Consider the following 16936-nt stretch of genomic DNA (forward strand, 5'->3'; position numbering starts at 1 on the left):
GTGCCTGGTGGTGCCAAGAGGTGGCAGGGCAGCGGCAAATGGAGGAGAGGTTGGGCTTGTGCAGACCCATTTTAAGCTTCCTGGACCTCCCACTGGGGAAAGAGAGTGGGGAAAAACAGGGACAGCCAGGATGAGGCTACAGGACGAATGGCTGCCTCCCAGGGCACATAACAGGAGTCGGAAAGCTCAGCCCCAGGGGCGCGGGCGGGTGGGCAGGGGGGCTGCTCTACTGACAAATGGCAAGGTGCCACTCTCGCAGGCAGACACCCTGGCTTAGCTCTTCCTTTGGGCTCCATTCACTGAGCAAGTGAGTTCATGCCAAAGATAATGCTCACATTTCCTCAACACATCAACCCTGTGAAGCAGGTATGTGCCCACTTCTATATGAACAAAGAGAGGTTCCGAAAGGGGAAAGTGAAGGTTATACACTTGCTCCAGGTTATGTATATGCAGAGCGGTAACAGTGTCCACGGCTGTGTGACCAGGGCTGCTGACCCCCACTCTCAGGTGAGCCCCACAGTACTGGTGAGGCCGCTGGGGTTCTGGGGCCCTGCTCCCCCGCCCCTCGACTGGGCACTGTGGCTGCCTGGTGGTGGTAGAGCTGCCTCTTGCTGCCTGCCCCAGCAATGCTCCCTGCCCCGTACACTGGAGTGGGGGTGTCTGCCCTACCTTGGGCCCCGGGGCAGTAGGGGGAAGTGGGCAGGTGGGCACCCGCTGGGTATTACATGGCGCTGGGATTCTGCGGGCGCCGGCGGCGAGGGCCAGCTAGCTTCTGCTGCATGGAGTCCGCCAGGCTGGCTGGGGAGCCCGAGACTGTGGGGAAGTGGGTGAGCCTCGGGGTGTGAGGCAGGATTTCCGCTGAGGACTCGTAGCTGTGTGAGAGACAGACAGAGACAGAAAAAAAGAGATGGAGAGGAAAAGACTAACGAGGACAGAGATTTCTCTTCCAGGGAGCAGAAGTGGGTCTTACTTTTATCTATCTCTGCACTTTCGAACTCTGTGGAAAGAAGCCAGTATTACTTGGAGGATAAAAAAGAAAAGGTGCACCTACACAGGAACACACTCTGCAGAAGAACAGGGAAGCCCTAGATGTATCTGTACGTGTCTCAGGTGGTGCTAGTGGTAGAGAACCTGCCTGCCAATGCAGGAGACATAAGCGACGTGGGTTCCATCTCTGGGTGGGGAAGATCCCTAGAGAAGGGAATGGCAACCCACTCCAGTATTCTTGCCTGGAGAATCCCATGGTCAGAGGAGCCTGGCGGGCTACAGTCCATGGGGTCGCAGAGAGCCGGACACGACTGAGCGACTGAGCACACACGGAGATGTTCTGCTGCTGTGAAACATCTCTCAGACACACCCTTGTGTGAAGAATCAGGACGCAGAATGCCCCAAGAACGCCACCGCCTGCGTGAGGACGTGTACACACATTCACGCTTTCAGGTGCAGAGACACCTCTGGATGGCCAGGGACGGGGCTGGCTGCGTGGGCGGCTGGGCTATGAGGGGGCTGGTTGTCCCTCCCCTGCTATGGAATTTGCAACCACGTGAATGTGTTATCATTTAAAAAGTAAATGAATAAAAAAAGGAGAGTGCCACTAAAGGGAAAAGTAAAACCAAAGATAAGGTGGAGAATTAGGGAGAGATGGGCAGAAGAGAAGAGAGACTATTTGCTTTTTCACCTCAATCTAAAAACCTCCTGGGGGGGGTGGGGGGCAGAAAGGTGGGGCACCCATGTGGGCAAACTTTTACAGAAACCAAGCACCAAGTGGGTGAAGGCAGGTACCCTCTGTCCTGGCTGGGGAGGTCACCCCCAGTAGGTGCTGGGGGCTGAGGCTGGCTGAGAGCCGAGGGTGAGGGTTGGGACTGAGCTCAGGGCCCAGGTCCCATTCCTGCCCCCAGATCTGCCCCCTGGTTCACCCCCAGCCTTGCCTCAGAGTCCACAGAGCTTTGCCAGGTCAGCAGCCCTGGGCAGGCAGGTTGGGAGCCTGGGGCTCTGAGGCAGGGCAGGGAGGGCAGGGGCAGGTATGGGGGAGGGGTGAGTCACAGGCTCCCCTACAGGCAGCCAGGTGCACAGAAAGCTCTGGCAGGCACTCGAGGGACAACCTGGAGGCCAGGCAGGTGGAGCTGGTGGAAGGCCCCAGAGTGGGCAGCTTCAGCTGCAGCTGGCAGCTATTTCTGGGTCCCTGGCGGGTGGGGCTGGTGCTGCTGGGGTGTAGACACCTGTCGGAGTCACGCAGGCCTGGGGGTCAGGGTGGGGCTGATCACGGGTGTGGCAGGTGTGTGGACGGCCACAGAGAAGGGGTATGTGTGTGACTAAGATGGAGAGAAAGCAGCCGGCTCTGGGTTACAGCCACAGCGGCAACTGGACATAGACTGACGCTGGAGTTCTAACCAAGCATTTCCATCACACTAGAGTCCCCCTGCGGAGAAGGCAATGGCACCCCACTCCAGTACTCTTACTTGGAAAATCCCATGGACGGAGGAGCCTGTTAGGCTGCAATCCATGGGGTCGCTAAGAGTCGGACATGACTGAGCGACTTCACTTTCATTTTTCACTTTCATGCATTGGAGAAGGAAATGGCAGCCCACTCCAGTGTTCTTGCCTGGAGAATCCCAGGGATGGGGGAGCCTGGTGGGCTGCCGTCTATGGGGTCGCACAGAGTCGGACACGACTTAAGTGACTTAGCATAGTGTAGAGTCCCCTGTGTCACTCACGTGTGGACACTGAGGCTGGGGACGGGGAAAGACCTGCCTGAAGTCATATGGTGGCAGGGTCGGGATGGGAACCCAGGGCTCCCGACAGTGGGGCAGCCTGCGGTAGGGAGTCTACACAAGCCAGTCCCCTTTCATGACTCAGCTGGCATCTGGTGTGGGGGCTGCCTTGAAAGCCCAAAGGCCATTCCCACCCCTGGCTACTGGCCCACGGAAGGGTTCTGCTGGTGCCCACGGGCACCCACGTGCTGATGCAAAGGGCAAGGCTGGTGGCATGAACAGTGTTCCCCCGGAGGCACGTACCCACAGCCCTCAGAGGCTCCGCCAGCTGCCTGCAGTGCTAGGCAGACCCCTGCTCCCTGCCCCCTCTTACCTGAACATTTCGGTCACTTCTCCCTTGGCCAGTGCCACCAGGACAGGAAAGCCGATACATGCAGGGACCAGGTACAGGAGGGCAGGCTGTGAGAGGACAAAGGCTGGTGAGGCAATGCTGGGCAGGGCACCCACTCAGGGCCGGGCCTATCACCCCAACTCTCTTCTGGGTGTGACTGAGGGACAGGTTCTCGAAGCAAGTCAGTGGCTGTGCCTGCACTGGGGCTCCTGACTTCCCTAGAAGCAGCAGCAAGAAGCCCAAAGAAACTCAAGTACGCAGGGCTTTCAGGGCGTCCTGGAGTCTGGCTGGCAGCATCCCACTGCCCAGGACACCAGGTTCCTGGTGAGTTGGTCCTACTCCCAGAGACCCTGACTGCCTAGGTCTGGGGCTGGAAGTCTGCACTTTTAAAGACACTCCAGGAGATGCTGTTATAATGACAATGATGATGACATAGCTGCTATGAATGGAGCACCTGCTGTGTCCTGGGATCAAGGTCACCCAGCTGGTCAGGGCCCAGAGCCTGTGAGGACACTCCTGGTGAAGCTGGGTTTGGAGGACAGGACAATTATACCGGCTGGCACTGTTCCTGGAGAACCTACTCTGTGCCCTGAACACAGGCTCTGGCGAGTACTTCAGTCCACCTCCATAACCCCATGACCCTCCTCCTTCTGTACAAGCGGAAGGCTCATGCTTTGGGAGTGGGGAGTGGGCAGCTCAGGCCTTGGAGAGCCTAAGTGGTAAACTGAGGGTTGAACTCGGGTACCCCTAGACTCCAAAGCCATTCTTCTGCTCACAGTGTCTGAAAGCTGGACCTCATGCTACTGCTCAGCCTTCCACGGCCCCTACTGCTCCCAGTGGCCTGACGTCCTCAGGAGATGTGACCCTTGTTTCCCTCTCCAACCTCACCCGCCCTGCCTTGCTCTGGCCACATTGGTCTCGTTTTGGTCCTCTTTGTCACCTGCAGCCACAGGATCTCGGCACGTGCCATTTCTAGGATGTTCTTCCCATCTGTGCCTACTTTGCTTCTCCTTCAGACTTCAGCTCAGCAGTCACTTCTGTGGGGAAGCCTTTGCTCGCACTGAGTCAGGCCCTCTTGCTGCACACTCAGGGCCCCTGCAATTCTTCACGGCATTCTCCAGCAACTTGGAATGAAACATCCCTGGGCTGTTACAGGCTGGAGATTCTCTCCTGTTAGGCTGTTAACTCTGTGAGGGCAGGCTCCACAGTTATCTTGTTCACTGCTGTCTTCCTACTACTCAGAAGAGGGCCTGGTGAATACTAAGCTAATGGCTCCCTCACAAAATACAGAGGGTGCCCTGGAGATGACTTGGGTAAGAGTGAAGGAGACATTGTTCCTAAAGCCAAGCCTCGTTCCTAAAGCCAAGCCAGCCCCTGGCTAGAGGACAGGGCTCCACAGTCCCCGAAAGCTGACCATCAGACCATTTTCAGACTCTTGCCATGGATGGGCTGTGAACTACCCCACTTCACACAGGTTAACCTGGAACCTAATTACACCCTGAGCACTTGGATCTGAGTTTTATAGATGCTGCTACTGAGGTTCAGACAGAGGGAAATGACCTGCCTGCAGTCACACAGGGTGTGTAAGTGGCTGAGTTGGGATTTAAACTCAGGCAGCTGAGCTTCTTCCCCTGCATCAAGTCTTTGCTATGAGATCAGCTTTGGGCCAGGAACGACAGAAATCATGACAAAAGTCTGCATTGGGACTCAAGATGGGCAGCCAAAGCAGTACTCAGGGAAAAGTTTATAACTCTAAATGCATTTATGAGAAGACTAGAAATAAACAATGCAAGTTTTCAAATCAGGAAGCCCCAAAGAAGGAGGAAAAGAATGAAGGCAAAACAAAAATTAATGAAATAAAGCAAATACAAACTTAATACAATTTAATTTCTGAAAAGCAGAACACTTAAGAGATGATGAAATTGAGATCAGAGGAGAAAAAAGGATCTGCCCTAAATCACATAGTTGGTCAGGATACAGACACGGATTCCCTGTCACTTAAATCCAGTGTCTTCTTCATCAAGGCCAGGCTGGGCAAAATAGAGGGTTCCTGGGAGGAAGGTGGGTAGATATTTGGCCCCACCAAGGTCTTCCTCACCTAAGAGCCAACAGCAATTGAGGTGCTCCTTTGGGAAGAAGTGTTTGCTTAGTATCAGAGGGATACAAACCTATTCTTTTCTTTCCTCTCAAGGCACCAGGGAACCTCTCCAAAGAAATTCAGTGCTAAGGAGAGGATGAGATGTACAGCTTGGGGCAGTGAGCTGGGGGTCAGGACTCCTGGGTCTCCATCAGGCCTTGGCTTGCTCTGTGACCACAGATAGTCCGTTTTCCTGTCTGGGCTTCCCTCTCCGTCTGTACAGTGAGGGCACCTGATGATCATTAAGGACCTTTCTTTGGAGGTTGCTAGTCCTGGCCTGGAGTACATTTTTGATAGAGGTTAAAAGACACACAGGCAGAGGTGACACCCTCCCTAGGGAACTGCCGGCATAGGGACTGCCTATGTCTTGGTGAGGGAGGAGGAGCTCAAAGAACAGGTTCCCCTTGTGTCCAGAGCCCACCTCAATGAAGACTTTCAGGGAGATACCCATGTGGATGATCAGGGAGAATAGGTGGGCTGCTGCTAGGCAATAGGGTCGGCTTGTGGTCAGGAGTCTAGGGCTCCAGCCAGGGCCGAGCTTGACTTGCTGTGTCACGTAGGGAAGGCTCCTTTTCTCTCATGCAGAGGACCACCTCTCCCACCTCTGCCCCCAGCCTGTGTGAGAGCTCCCAATGGAGCCTTCTCTGAGTCTAAGGCAGAAGGCAAGCCTGCCACCTGGTGGCCACCTAGGGGATAGCTCTGGGCTTGGAATCTGCTGGGGCTGACAGCTGGAGAAGACACCTCCCAAGACGAGGCCCAAGTACTCCTAAGCGCATGTCCCTCTCAACTTGCACAGCTCCTGAGGTCATCTGGAGCAGATGTGAATGAAAGGGGCTTCCTCACTGGTTCTTGGTTTCTCTACTGATGAGGACCTTGAACTTTCTGTATAGCGTTAGTATCAATTTCACAGTGTCTGTAAGGACTCAATGAGTTAATGAGCGAGTTAGTTTGCACAGTGCCTGGCAAACTAACAGACTAACTGGGTCAGCAGCTTTTGTGATTAACTCAAAGGTGGCTTCTCTGTGGCCGGTGCCCAGGGAAGGGAGAAAGGAGGAGGGGGAAGGATGGAGGGAGCACAGCAATACCAATTGGGTCAGACGTGGATCTGAGCACTTCACTTACATTAACTCATTTCACTCTCAAATAACCCTAAGGTGGCTACTACTATTTATCCTCATTTTCTGTTTTCATGAATCAATGAGGAATCCTAAGTGTAACTTCAGACAGTAGAGCCTGGATGGCCACCAGGGCTCTCTTAGACTCCATTCCACACGGCCTTTCCCATGGCTGGGGGTTCATAACCTGGGCTTGGTCTTCGTGTGACACAGGTTTGAATTCTGGGTCCATCACACTTTCCACGGAGCACCTGAACTGCAGCTCCTCATCTGTTCACAGAACCCTCACGAAGCACCGAGCAGAGCCTGGCACAAAGGAAGTACTCTGATTTCCAGCAGAGAGCAACCCTGTCTGCTGGCTTCCCCTCCCCGACTCCTCCTCTCCAGGCCACACTGACAGCTCCTGGCCTGGTCCACTTGGCAGCTCAGCACCCATCTAGGAGAAGGCAGAGCCTGGCTGGCTTGGGGAATGATGGGAGGGAGATCCTGACATCCTATCACTTGCCTGGGGGGCAGGCAATGGGCTGAGACCGCAACAAACACCCACCCGATTCCGTTCTTCTGTCTACCACCACTACCGAGGCTGAGAAGCCACAGCTGGGGCCACGCAACACTCATCTGGCCCAGATGTGGGCAAAAATCTGCTGAGAGGGCTCAGGGAAAGGTTTTGCCTTCCTTGAAGGTCACAGGCTCGGCTGGCAGCCTTCCTCCCCGCCCCCTCACCACTAGCGTGCATGTACTACCTGAAGCCAGGCTGTCATCTTGCACCAACTATGGCTGAAAGCCAGAGAGAATCACAGACACGGCTGCTCTGCACCCCTGGGTCGCCTGCACGTGTGACATGGGAGTCCTGGTCACCTGCAGTGAAAGCACGCCCTGTACACCGAGGACAGTCATGCTCACCTGGGCGTGCTTGAAGATGTGCATGATGAAAATGGTAAGGCCCAGGCCGAAGATGTAGGCTGCAAAGCTGGTGTAGAAGTAGGTGTGGGTGTTCTTCTTCAAGCTTCAGCGACGGCATGGGGTAGAGAGAGAAAGTGAGACACAAGCACTGCAGAGCCACATGCCCTCTTAGGAGAGTAGCTGGGGAGACCCTGGAAGCTGTGTGGGGCTGAGGTTATGGGCTGTGGGGTGTGGAGATGGGCATGCACTCTGGTTCTGCCCCATCTAAGCATCTCTGGACCAATCACTTTCCTTCTCTCAGCCTCAGTTTAATCATCTGCAAAACAGGAATGCCACGCGCCATCTCCCTGATGGTTGCTGAATATCAAATGCTATAATTGAGAACAGCAGCTATGAAGCTCAGGTCAGCATAAAAATCACCTGGACAGCATGTTAAAAAATAAAGAACTGTGTGGGAATTCCGTGGCGGCCTAGCGGTTAGGATTCCAGGCTTTCAATGCCATGGCCTGGGTTCAACCCCTGGTCAAGGGACTGATATCCCACAAGCTGAGCAGCATGGTCCAAAAAACAAACAAACAAAAACAAACAAAAAAAAACACACAGAACCAAAACCCCCCCAAAACAGAACAGAGTGCTAGGCCTAGTTCCCAGGGAGTCTAATCTGAATGGGTATGGGGATCTGCATTTTGGTATTTGTGTGTATGTGTGTTTCATAACTTTATTTTTGGCTTTTTAAAAATGTGTAGCTGATTTATAATATCATGTTAGTTTCAGGTGTATAACACTGTGATTCAGATATTCATATATTCTTCAGATTCTCTTCCCTTATAGGCGATTACAAAGTATTAAGTACAGTTCCTTGTGCTAAACTGTAGGTCCTTGCTGGTTTGGGGCTCATGTTTTGAGGAACTAAGATGCAGAAACTTAAGTTCTTACTTTTAAGTGCAGTGGAGCTAATAGTTCAGTAACCCATTATGGATACTAAAAAGATGCTGATTACGAGGATAAAATGCCAGTGGCTTCCTGGGCAATTCGCCTAAGATCAGCTTCATAAGAGCTGACCCACAAGCATCCTGGCATTGCCATCACTTGATGCCCTTTCACGAAGCCAGCTCAGGACCTTTGTGTGTGTCTAGCAACATCTGTGGAATGAAGGGGGACCGACTCCTTTCCCTTTGCCCTGGCGGCTTCCGAGCTGGGAGCCGCAGTCCACTGAGAACAGTCCTGCTGTGCAGCCTGGAGTACAAGAGACTCCCTTTGGGAATGGTGCAGATTCTGGAACAAGCTCCCAAGGACCTGCAGGACAAGGATTCTTCCTTGGAAGGTGCTGCCAGCTGAACATGGTTCTCTAGCAAATGGCCTGGAGACTCCTATAGGTTTCTCTTTGTATGACCTCTGGAAACCTAGCAGTAGAGCAGCCAGCACAGCACAGACGTGTTTCTACTTAGAGACCGGCCAGGTCCCTTCCAAAGGCTCCACAGTGGCCCTACCCAAACAACCCAGAGTGATGTGAGCAGCGGAAAAGTTCGGTTCTGCATGCAGCCTGGACTTCCATGATGCTGGCAATGGGTTTCTCACTACCACTTTCAACATTATTACTGTTTTTGCAACTACTGGACATAAGGAGATTAAGGAATAGTCCATAAACCAGCTCAAAATTAAGCATATACATGCAGAAAGCCCTCCTCTAGGAAGACTGGGCGCCACCTGCTGGTGGCAGGCCCAGCTTTGCCCAGGTGCATTCACCCACCTGAAAAGGTGCAACCTTTTCTGAGTTTCAAGTGGTGGCTCAGCTTGGCCCCCTTCCCTCTCCCTTGTGCTCACTTTCTACAAGGGACTGAAGAATGTCTGAGTAAGGAGAGGGTGGGTAACAGCGAGAGCAGCTGGGATACGGAGACCTGACCCGTGGCTGATAAAAGTCGGTGGCAATGAGGGCTGCACCTGCTGCTGGATGCCCTGGGAGCCACCGAGGCCAGCCGGTCTCAGCACTCCCTCCACATTGTCCCCGTCAGCCCCAGGCAGGAACGACCACTAGCTTCAGGATGAGAAACCTTGCCTGAAAAGGTCAGTTTCCTTGCCAAGACTACTCAGTGAGAAAGCACTAGGGGCGCCACCAGGACCTTCTGGGATTCCACCTCAGCCTGTGAGTCACACCTTCCCCACCCTCTCCAGGCTCTCTGGGCACTTAGAATCTCAGAATGTACAATGCAGATAAAATCAGAATTGTTCCGGCTGCTGTTGGGTGGAGGGTCTGTGACCTGAGTTACCCTCTTTGGGCTCCTCCAAATGGAGGAACCCTAGAGAATCTCCTGCCTGGGTCAGGGAAGGCCTCACTTGTAGAACCTGAGGACTAGGGTTCCTAAGTGGCTTACCTGATGTCGAAACGCAGCAGCAAGGCAATGAAGATTCCTGCGGGGAGAAAACCAGGGTTAGATGGAGATAGGGAAGAAGCATACAACTGACAGCTGGGTCCCAGCCTGCCACTCTCAGCCACAGAGCAATCATCAGGGGACAAGGTGTGGCTGAGACTGCCAACTGCCAGCAGAAATCCTGTTTCTCTACCTTCAGTCCACCTGGAACAATGGGGGAGCCTCACTGGAAGAGGGAGGAAGTGGCAGAACTGTTCCAGGTAGACTGTTTTGGCCTGGGACCACACTGACTGGCACCTCACAGCACCATTTGCTGTACCACCCGGGGTGCAACCAAACATTTACAGGATGCTTAGGCACTAGATGCTGTAGGCAATACAGTGGGAGCAAAACCTGGGGCGGGCATGCTGATCAAATGTTAACAAAGACCAGTGTGAGACTGTAACTGTGAAAGGGTGCTCCTGTGTCATGGCAAGGTCTATCATGGGATGAGACCCAAGCTGGGGGTGCTGGGTGGGGAGGAAAGAGGGCTTTTTTGAGGAAGTGACACTTGCCAGGGAGAGGGAAGACCATGTGCAAAGGTCTTGAGGAAACAGAGCTCAGGAGGTGTGGCAGGACAGGCTGCAGCCCAGAGTAGGAGATGCTGGGGGCCGGATCTGCCAGGCAGGGCCCCGTGGGGGCGAGAAGAGTTGGGTCTTTATTCTAGGAGTAAGGGGACACTTCTGGAAGTGTTCTAAGTGGGAGAATAACATAAAAGATTTCGAAAAAGACCCATGTGGCAGCTGTTTGGTGGGTGGGAGAGCGCAGAAGCGGACACTAGGAGGCTCTGCAGGAGCTCAGGTGGGGACAGTGAACTCTGTCCACCCACTGCACTCCTATTTGCACTTTGAAATCTGGCCTAGTCATCCCCAGAAACCTGAGTCCCTGAGACACAGCCACCCAGTCCAGCCTCGGTATGTTGCACACACATGGCCATCCCTGTGTCTCTCCCTGACTTGTCTTTGGGCTCAGACACAGCAGGGCTGAACCTCATTTGGTTGAGAGCAAGCTCTTAGGAAGCAAACATTCTATGCTGATGAGAAGCACCGACTGGCAACATGTGATTCATTTCAAAGAAGAAAATGATTTAGTCCCCAGCGAAGACTACAGCTGGGAGCTGGTGGGTGGTGAGAACAGACAAATGCTGCCTTTCTGGAAACAAAACTAGGAATTCAGTGGCCCCTGGCAGCTGAATTCTACAACTGCTCTTCAACTAATCCACAGGTCAGAGCTCCCAAGAGCTTCTTCTACTCATAATACTGCATTTGATCCTTAAAATAACACCCCGCAACCTATTCTTCCTTAAAGATTATCCCTGAGGCTCTGAGAGGATGCAACTGTCACACCAACTGTGACTGTTGGAAGACTTCTGATACATACAGGGATTGGTGGATATGCAGAGATGTCCTGTGCAGGCCTGGAGCCCAGCACCACCCAACAAGGACGCCTGGGGAAGTCTGTGGGTGCCTGGACAGACCCTGCTCTGCAGGGCGAACCGAACACATCTCTTCATCCCTGATGGGGCTTCTTCCCTGCCCCCCAGCACCACAAGCTATGGGACACCTGGATTCAAGACCATGCATGACCTCTTAGGCAAGTCTCTCTTAACCTCAGTTTCTTCATCAGCAAAATGGAAATACTCTCTACCTCATCGGGCTGCTAAAAGTAGCAAAGATAATATATAAGAAAACACTGAGCATACTGCTTGGCAAACAACAGGTGCTTAACAAACGACGGCTCCAGGATCGTGATCTTACTATGGTTGTTACTGTCATAAAAGCAGTTTTGACAGCATCACCTTTCTTTGCAGTCAGATAGACCTGGTCTGAGTCCTGTCCCTCTTGCCGGCTAGTGTGTGAATTTACGTTAAGTCCCTTCACCTCTGAGCCTCAGGTTGCTCACTGCTACGAGAGAGAAAGCCTCTGCTTCACCACCATACGTATCATAAAAGGAAAGTGTCACACAGAAGTGCCTGTACACTCCCGCTCACTAGCAGGATGGCTATTACTTCCTACACTGGAAAACAAACTGGCTTTTAATTTGTTTCAAGCTTTCTTCTTTTAAGCAAACACCAGGGGTGCTTCTAACCCTCTGACCCGAGCCTCTGTGACTAGGGAGTAAGAATGCTCTTTGGGTGTGCAGCACCTCTGTCACCGGGCCTAGGTCTTCCAGGCACACAGCATCCAAGTCTCAGCCGTTTTAGCTGCCCTGAGAGAGGCAGCTCAGCTTTGCCCAGTTTCTTGACCAGCAGTTTGGGCTGCAGGCCCCCAGGATGCGTGCCCATGCTCAGGCCCATACACAGGCGTACCTGTGCCCATATCCACAGGCGTGCTGACTAGCACCCACACACATATAATGGACCCAGAGGCCAGGTCGTGTGGCCAGGCAGGTGCAGGCCACTGGTCCCTCTGCTAAAACTGCAGACACAGGAGCACAGCTGTGTGCCCCGTGTCCACGCACAGTGCGTGCTCTCCCTGGTGTCCTCCCAGCACTGGGGAGAGGGGGGCCAAGGAGACTGTGGCAGTTCTAGCACACCTGTGTCACCTGTAAACGCTGGGAAGGGTGTGTGTACGTGCAAATGTGAGGGGCCCAGATTCCTTTAAGACTGCCACTGAATGTGCTTATATTTCAATCTGTCATATACATTTATTTCTGCAGCTCTCGAGTAATGTCTGTTCACCCAGCCAAGCTCCATGAGGGCAGTCTTGCTCATCACCATTCCTCCGAGGGTCCAGCCCACGTCTCTGCTCCATGTGTGCTGAGGTGGACCCCCTTCACCAAACCCTGGGCAGGTGATGATGGGGGAATCGCACAGCCTAACCCTTCCTTCTTCCCTCTCCTGGTGAGTGAGGCTGTGTTTCACAGGACGACTCCTTCTCCATGGAATCCCCTTCCACCCCCTGCACTTTGGCCCCTACCCTGGCCCCGTCACCTGGAATGACGATGTCTCCGAGTCCCAGCATGGCAAAGTTGTCCGCTTCCAGGCCCTTCTCCAGCAGGTCCTGGGGAAACACCACTGGAGGGGGAGGCAGGGATGTGAGGAGCTGGTGAGAGCCAGCTCATGCACTCCTAGCCTCCATCTCTGGTGTATGGAACTTACACACTTGCGTTGCTGGGTGGGAGGATGGGAATGGGGAGTCAAGAGGATGCTGACGAGCTGAAGCGGGGTGTGTCCATCTGGAATCACAGCTAGTTAGAGCAGGAAGAATCTAGAATCATCTAGGCTAAAGGTTTAATGCCTTTACTGAGCTATAACTCACATGTCATACAATTTCAATGCCTTTTAATAGCCAGAACTCTTTGGTTAAATGGGACTGACCCCAAAGCCCAGCATATAAAAGATGAAAGAGCCCACACAGTGCTGGCATCTAATAGGCTTTCCATCTCACCACAGGACATGTGGACAGAGCCTTGTTCTGAAGAAGGAAGAGCTTGGGCTACAGGCTTTCTGTACCTGTTGATGAGGAGGAGGCTGCTGCTGCTAAGTCACTTCAGTCGAGGAGGAGGCTAAATACCTACAAATCCCTTGCTTATAGCCCCTTACTCAGAAATCCTGCTGGCCAACTTGTTTGGATAAATACAGATTGAGGAAAACGCCTCCCTGTATGTCCAGTTATGGCAAGGGGCAGCTGTAACTGGATTTCACCCAGACAGCCTTGGAGCAGAAGTTCACCAGTTACGTGTGGGCTTCAGGGTCAGACTGTGTGGGTCTGAATCCTGGATCTGCTGTGTGACTTTGTACAGTTTACTTAACTACTCTGGGCCTTAATTGTCTCACCTGTAAAATGGGTATAACAACCGAACTGACCCTATAGTGTTGTGATGAAGATTAGGTTATTTGAACACACTGTTAACTTTAACTGTTATGTCTTTACTAACCCAGTCCTGCTTCTGTGTGAGGCTGCCCTCCTAGGTGATGAATCAAGCGTGGTATAAGGCTAAGACAGTCAGGACAATCTGGTCTCCAAATTCCTGACTTCCCTTCAGCTAGGGGTGGTCATGTGACCCAGCTCCAGCCAATGGCATATAAACAGAGGTAAGATGGGTGGGTTCTGGGCCAAGATTGTGCTTCCCTAATGAATCGGACAGAGTCCTTCCCTGTCCACTTTTTCCTGCCTTGAATACAGTCACAGCGATTTACAGCCCTCCTTGTCTGAGCCTCCTAAACCTGCTATCATTCAATCCCGAGTGGCAGATCTGAAACCTACAGAGGTGAAGTCTCCCTACTCAGGCCACACAGCCAGCACGTATCAAATACGGGATTCAAATCCAGACTTTCTGACTTCACTAACTGTCCACTTAACCACTCTGCTAGACTACTCCTAGCAGTAGAGGGCAACAAGCTTTCCCCCTAAGACAAAATCCCCAATTCCAAACACCAGAAACCAGAGGGGACTGTCATTTCCCTGTCCAGAGTCTTCCAATGGCTCATTCACTGCCCGCTGGGCAGCAGCCGGGCTCCCTGACATGCCATCCTCGGCTTCCTCAAATCTGGCCTCTTTTCTGCTGCTCCCCTAAAGTCACCATGCTCCTTCTCCGATTCTCTGCTCCTTTCACGCATTCTTCTGCTTGCAGCGCTGGCCTGAAGCTGTTCTCTCTTTCAAATGCCCCTACTGCCCCTTCACGCTTGCTAAACGCATATGCATTCTTTGGGACCCAGGAAAGCTTTCCTGACCTGTTGGCTGGGTTCATCCATCACAGCATGTGAGGCACAGTTGCTCTTCTGGCTTGGCCAGCATCTGTTCTCTTGCTCTGCACGACTGCCCTCACCTTACACCCTTGGTTCTGGGAGGCTGCCAACTCAAAACACTGCCCCCAAGCACTGCAGAAGGCGGTGACCCTGTCCTCTGTACCACTCCCAATGGGAGAACCTAGTTCCTGGGCCTGGAGAGGCCCCATGGGTTCATCCAAGCCAAAGCTGGGAGGAACTTTCCTCTGGGGTCACTGAGCCGTGACCCTGTGCAGCATCTAGGAGCAGCCGTGTGACCGTGAGCCTCTCTCCGGCTCACGGAGAGGACCCGTGTGCAGCTGTGGAGTCAGACCATGAGGAGCACAGCTGTTGCTTGGCTCTTGGGGCCGGCTCCATCCTGACTGCCCAACAGGATCCCCCTTCCTCCTTCCATCATGTCTGATGGATTCCGTCCTCCTCTTTGGGTCTCGCGATGCCAGGGAGTGGTTCTTGATAGTCTAAGGCTTAAACCCCAAGCTCATCATGCTTTTCTCATCCCCCTCTGATGAGGAACAATGAACTTGGGCCTGGGACCTTATTCTGGCCTGTGAAATATGAGAGAGGCTGCAGGGAGAATTCAGGAAAAAACATCCCTCTCTGATGAAAGGGAGACATAAAGTTCCCCTTTTCTGCCCCTGAACATGCTGAGAATGGTGGGGTGGAGGGCTGAGGTGACCCTGGCTCTTGGCGATGCCACCGATGGTCATAAACCCAACTCTAGATGCTCCGCCACCGGGCTTGTTGCCGAGTGAAAGGACAACATTTCCACATTACAGAGGTCTGTAGGTGAGGTTTCTAATATTTCTAACAATGGATACACTGAAGAACACAACCAGGGAAGTGTGAGAGGAGTGGGGCAGACAACACCTGCTGGTTGTGTGTTACAGGGATCCAGGAAGGGGGCTCCAGGTCTTGATGTGGGGGTGTCCTCCTCTGGAGGCCCCGCCTGCCTTGCCACAGGCTGTTTTAGACACCGCTCTCTATGACCAGGTGGCCAGAGGATGGCTGTGTGGGAATACAGCCAACAAATCAAAGAGAAGGAAACCAGGCCCTAGACACCAGGGAACTTGGAGAAGAAACAGCTGAGGGAGGGTATTAACTGAATCAGGGACCATGCGGGAATGCGACACCAGGGTGGGGGCAGACGGGCTCCCCATGGTGGGGTGGTCACTTACATTTTATTGGTGCCTCAAAGGACTTTGCCACTGTCACCATCACATTGGTGCCAAATACCTAAAAGGAGAAGAGAGGAGTCTGGAGGGAAGTGTGTGCAGATGGGAAGGAATGGCTGTGCGTGGCTTTTCAACAAGGGGCTGCCTGCGATGGGCGGGAGAGGGACAGGGAGCCAAGAAGGGTTCCAGAGCAGATGTAAAGTTGAGATGAGGCAGCCAACGACATGGCTAAATGGACACTTCCTGGGGCTCCTTGTCTGGACAGCAATGAGGGGCAAGTCCAAGGAGTTAGGAAAGGATCTCTGATGCCCTGGCTGGGCATCCTGTCAGGTCAGGGCTCTGTCCTTCCCAAGAGAGGAAGTCCTCCAGCACCACTCATTCAGGGGTGCCTCTCAGCAAGGGTGGCAGGTCCCTTAGCCCAGCGCACAGTCTCTGTCCTTACGGTCAGTGTCTTGCTCAACAGTGTCCACTCTTCTGCTTTAACCACCCCTGCCTCAGCTGTTCTGAGCCTCAACTTGCTTGCTGGAGAGACATGGGATAAGCAATTCCCTGCCGGGCTCACTGTGAGGGAGAGAGGACGGCTGGCAGGCACAGGGCAAAGAAAGGTGAGCTCTCGGTGAGCAGGGGTGGGACTCTGCTCTGTCATCTACTTCACAGCCGAGGGCACTGCCCCAGAAAGGACCTGATCCAGGGCCTTACCTGCAGGTCAAGGTGGCTGCCCTCCACCGGACCTCCCGCGCGTCCCTGCCCGACTCACCCAGAAGATGTCGTAGATGAAGAGCCCGCCCAGCAGGATGCAGCCGGTGCTGACGTTGTTCAGGTGCAGGAGCTCCACCCCGTTAAGGGAGAAGGCCAGGCCGAAGAGGTTGTTGGCAATCCAGTGCTGGGGGAAGGAGAGAGTGAGGCCACCTCACCGGTCACCACCTTGCCCCTCCAGCGCTCCAGCACCCCCCGCAACTGCCTAGGCCCTGGCTACTCACCTTCCTCAGCAGGTACCAGACGCCAACGATGCTGCTCAGGCCCAGGCACACCAGGTCCTTGGTGTCAAACTCATAATTGATGATCTCTGGGCAGAGAGGCCGGGTAAGTCCACTCCCCGGGGCGGGGCTGCCCCTCCCACCTGTCAGCCCCTGGACGGAGGAGGGTATGGCTGTGGGCTCCGTCAGAGACCCACAGGCTGGGGGTGCTCACTGGAGCCCTCCCCAACCCCAGACTCTCCAATTTCCTAGAGGAGGGAATGGAGGCCCGGAGGGAACCCAGGCCTGACGCAGGGTCAGTGGGAGGTGGTCCACGGTGCTGGAAGCCCACGCTCTGCACTAGCAGCTGGGCAGCCAGCTGGGGAGGCGGCTCCCTCTTCGAGTTTTAGTTTC

At 53.7% G+C, this 16936-nt stretch overlaps 1 protein-coding gene across 3 annotated transcripts in view; it reads right to left on the reverse strand.

Annotated features, from left to right (window-relative positions):
- HM13 (histocompatibility (minor) 13) overlaps positions 1–16936 on the reverse strand; it is a 39240-nt gene that overhangs the window by 706 nt on the left and 21598 nt on the right. The window contains exons 5-12 of one of the 3 annotated variants that reach the window (XM_010841756.1): positions 16547–16632; positions 16324–16449; positions 15570–15627; positions 12598–12681; positions 9630–9666; positions 7258–7360; positions 3085–3170; positions 726–872 (exon numbers count right to left, since the gene is read on the reverse strand). In XM_010841756.1, the coding sequence (XP_010840058.1) occupies positions 726–872; positions 3085–3170; positions 7258–7360; positions 9630–9666; positions 12598–12681; positions 15570–15627; positions 16324–16449; positions 16547–16632 (727 nt within the window). Of the gene's footprint in view, positions 873–3084; positions 3171–7257; positions 7361–9629; positions 9667–12597; positions 12682–15569; positions 15628–16323; positions 16450–16546; positions 16633–16936 lie in introns of all 3 variants that reach the window. The other 2 variants (XM_010841754.1, XM_010841755.1) reach the window with 2 other exon arrangements.

The sequence above is a fragment of the Bison bison genome, unplaced genomic scaffold (assembly GCF_000754665.1).
Source record: "Bison bison bison isolate TAMUID 2011002044 unplaced genomic scaffold, Bison_UMD1.0 scf7180017864167, whole genome shotgun sequence".
Lineage (NCBI taxonomy): Eukaryota > Metazoa > Chordata > Mammalia > Artiodactyla > Bovidae > Bison > Bison bison.